The sequence below is a fragment of the Primulina eburnea genome, chromosome 8, assembly GCF_022965805.1.
Source record: "Primulina eburnea isolate SZY01 chromosome 8, ASM2296580v1, whole genome shotgun sequence".
In the NCBI taxonomy this organism is placed as follows: domain Eukaryota; kingdom Viridiplantae; phylum Streptophyta; class Magnoliopsida; order Lamiales; family Gesneriaceae; genus Primulina; species Primulina eburnea.
In genome coordinates this window covers 10,539,042-10,542,311 of record NC_133108.1, presented here as the reverse complement: position 1 = coordinate 10,542,311, position 3,270 = coordinate 10,539,042, and the positions used below count along the sequence as shown (strand labels likewise).

The window sequence follows — 3,270 nt, the reverse complement described above, 5'->3', positions numbered from 1 at the left end:
CGGAGAATTTCGATGTTCTTGATTGGTGGAAAGTAAATTCTAAACTTTATCCAGTGTTAGCTGCAATCGCAAGAGATGTCCTACCAATTCAAAGTTCAAGTGTTGCTTCCGAATCAGCATTTTCAGTATGTGGAAGGATAATTGGTGATCAAAGAACTAATTTAAAGCCAGAAACACTTTCCATGCTAACATGCCTACAAGATTGGTTTGCTGCAGAAAAAAAGAATAGGACATCTGGCGCGATCGACGAATTTCAAAACTCAAGCTCCGACGAAGATCCAGAATATTCAAAATATATTTTAATAAATCGTGATGAATTTTAGATGTTCAATTGTAAAAATAAATGTTTAAGTTATTTTGTTAAATTTTTTTAAATGTAATGCACATTTATTTGCACCGAATTATTAAATAAAAAATTGTCCCTTAATATTTTTAATTTTAATTATATATTAAATATAATAAATTAAGTTCTGAACCGGTTCGATCCGAACCGGAACCTGTTTATTAGAGCCCGAACCGGTCTAGATTTGGATTGGTTCCAAATATTTCTCCTTGGAACCGGTTCAGACTGGTTCCGAACTCACCGGACCGAGAACCGGTAGGAACCGGTCCGGAACCGGTCCGGTGGACCCGATAAGCATGCCTAGTATGATGGAACAATAGATTTTTTGTGGCTAATTATTTTTGGCATTGAATTAAGTTTATTTAAAACTGTAAACAGATATTTTAAAATTATCTGTTATAAATTCTAATTTTGAATTTTGTAAATCGAACGCTCGTGATTAATGTTAGGATAGATTATAAATGTAGTTCATGATTATTGTTAGGATAGAATTTTGTTTTGTAAAATGTATTTGATATGTCATCTTATGAAACGATTTCACGATTCTATAAAGACAAAAACTTGTGTGAAACGGTTTCACGGATCGTATTTTTGAGACGGATCTATTATTTGGGTCATCCATTAAAAAATATTACTTTTTATGCTAGATATATTACTTTTTATTGTGAATATCGGTAGGGTTGACCCGTCTCACATATTAAGATTCGTGAGACGGTCTCACATGAGACATACTCCTCTATAAAAATGGTTGATCCAAATAACAAATATCATAATTGAATCGGGTCGAATCAACAATCTATCTTGACATATAAGATTCAAATTTTCACATGAATTTTTGCGATAGAATTAATGATGTAGGACAAATATTATTGAATGGGTTTCATGTGAGACCGTCTAACCGATTTTAATCTATGAGATGGGTCAACCTTATCCATATTCACTATAAAAAGTGATATTATTAGCATAAAAAATAATATTTTTTCATGGATAACCTAACTAAGAGATCGTTTCATGAATACGATATATGAGATCGTCTCACGTAAGTTTTTGATAATATTATTTATTTAGTTTTTGGGGTATTATATTGTATTATTGAAATAATATTGATTTACCAAAAAACCACCAACAATAATTGTACCTGGCAAGTACGCTACCTGTACCCTTCCTTCGTCCGCCCCCTATATTAATATCGGTGTGCTCTTGCTCCCCTCTCTCCTCCCCAATTCTTCCTCTCACTAGAAACCAAATCTTCCACTTCGATATTTTGTAGATGAAGAAATTGCTACGGAAGTTGACCAGGGTCTCCGATTCTTCGCACTACTCTTCTCTGCGTGCGGAATCGAGGGAGGCGGCGGCGCGTCCGCGTCGCGCTGAATCGTTCCGGCGGAGGAGTGGCGGAGGCGTTCCGCAGGGGCATTTCCCGGTGTACGTCGGGGAAGAGATGGAGAGGTTCGTGGTGAGCGCGGATTTCCTGAATCACCCGATATTCATGAGTCTTCTCAATAGATCGGCGCAGGAGTACGGTTACGAGCAGAAAGGCGTGCTCCGGATCCCCTGCCACGTGTTCCTCTTCGAGCGCGTGCTCGACGCCCTCGGTGCCGGAGGCGAGGCGCGTGACCTGCAGGAGCTCCTGATCCTGCTATCGGATGAATTGTAACAGCCAAACGACAACGTCTTTCGATTAAAATTGAAATTAGACTACCGCTGCTGGTGATAGCTACGGGTAATTAATTATATTCAGACCAGTTCTTCTTCGATTCTAATTTCCCCCCTTTTCCTTTTTGTTTTGTAAATAATTTGTCAGTGAGGAACGAAGAATATCGTTTTGGGCAAACTTGTTTTGTTACCTATTGATGCAGAGGGAGCTAGTAAATATCGATTTCTTCTTATCCTGATTTAGTGCATTTAATTTAATTTAAATCCAAACATATTGTTATCATTCACGTGAAATTTAAGTGAATTTCTCACCAAAATTCACTAAATCTGATGAAAAGAACTTGAATTCTGATGGTAATAAATGCTAGATGGGAGAGTTAGTAGTAAATGCTGGAAATAAAAACGTAGAATACGAAAAGTACGAAGAGAAGATGTTCGGAGAAGAAGTCGGTGAGATTTACATTGCTGATATAAATCTAATCGTCAATACAAACCATAAATACCAGTTTTTCAGTACTGTACGGCCACCGATATTTTCGATTAATTGTTTTCAATTTAATTCAATTTTTTTAAGAAACAAAATAATCAAGTTGCGCCATTTTTCCACATTTTGTAAGTATGATTTCAAATATATTTTAGAATATCATATATATATCAAATATGAATAAATTTTTTAATTAGTAAATGGATGTCCTAATATTTTTCTTTTTTTAAATTAAATTGTCCTAGCGAGCAAGTTCCTCGAATTTAGGGGAGGCAGTGGTTTTTCTGTCTGTTGAGTATATTTCCAGGATTCGTATATATTTTTTTATTGTACATAAACATCATTTGGTGTAAATAATTATATTTGTTTAATCCATTTTTTTAAATAAAAAATTAAAATTATATACATCTTTTATCATTACATTCTACCAGCCAAAAGTACCATAATCTATGAATTCAAAAACACCTCTGGATAACGATTCTGTACTACAATAATCAGCAGATCCCACGATTCTCAGTAATAAAAATAAATTTGATGGATTATTTCTTAAAAAAATAAAAGTATTTCAATAAAACAAATGTTAGTCACATTCCAATTTATGTATTTAATTTAATATATAAAATTTGTCCATAAATTGAAGTATATTTAGTATAAAACAGAAAGGAAATAACGTCAATATCTTAACATTTGAGAAAACATCATACAATGGAGCACTTAGTGCAATTGGTTGGCTACCAAATCCGCGAGAGTGGTTTGATTTGTGAGATATGATCGGTTGCGAAGCCAG

General features: G+C 34.6%; 1 protein-coding gene across 1 annotated transcript; it reads left to right on the top strand.

The window, feature by feature from the left end:
- Positions 1–1,524: 1,524 nt before the first annotated feature.
- LOC140837792 (auxin-responsive protein SAUR71-like) lies at positions 1,525–2,232 on the top strand. Its single transcript, XM_073203899.1, has one exon. It carries the CDS (start codon positions 1,614–1,616, stop codon positions 1,998–2,000), a length of 387 nt encoding a protein of 128 aa, XP_073060000.1. The 5' UTR covers positions 1,525–1,613; the 3' UTR covers positions 2,001–2,232.
- The last annotated feature ends 1,038 nt before the right edge of the window (positions 2,233–3,270 follow it).

Excerpts from the sequence above, each read along its gene's own strand:
- LOC140837792 (XM_073203899.1), top strand. The coding sequence starts at position 1,614 with ATGAAGAAATTGCTACGGAAGTTGACCAGGGTCTCCGATTCTTCGCAC.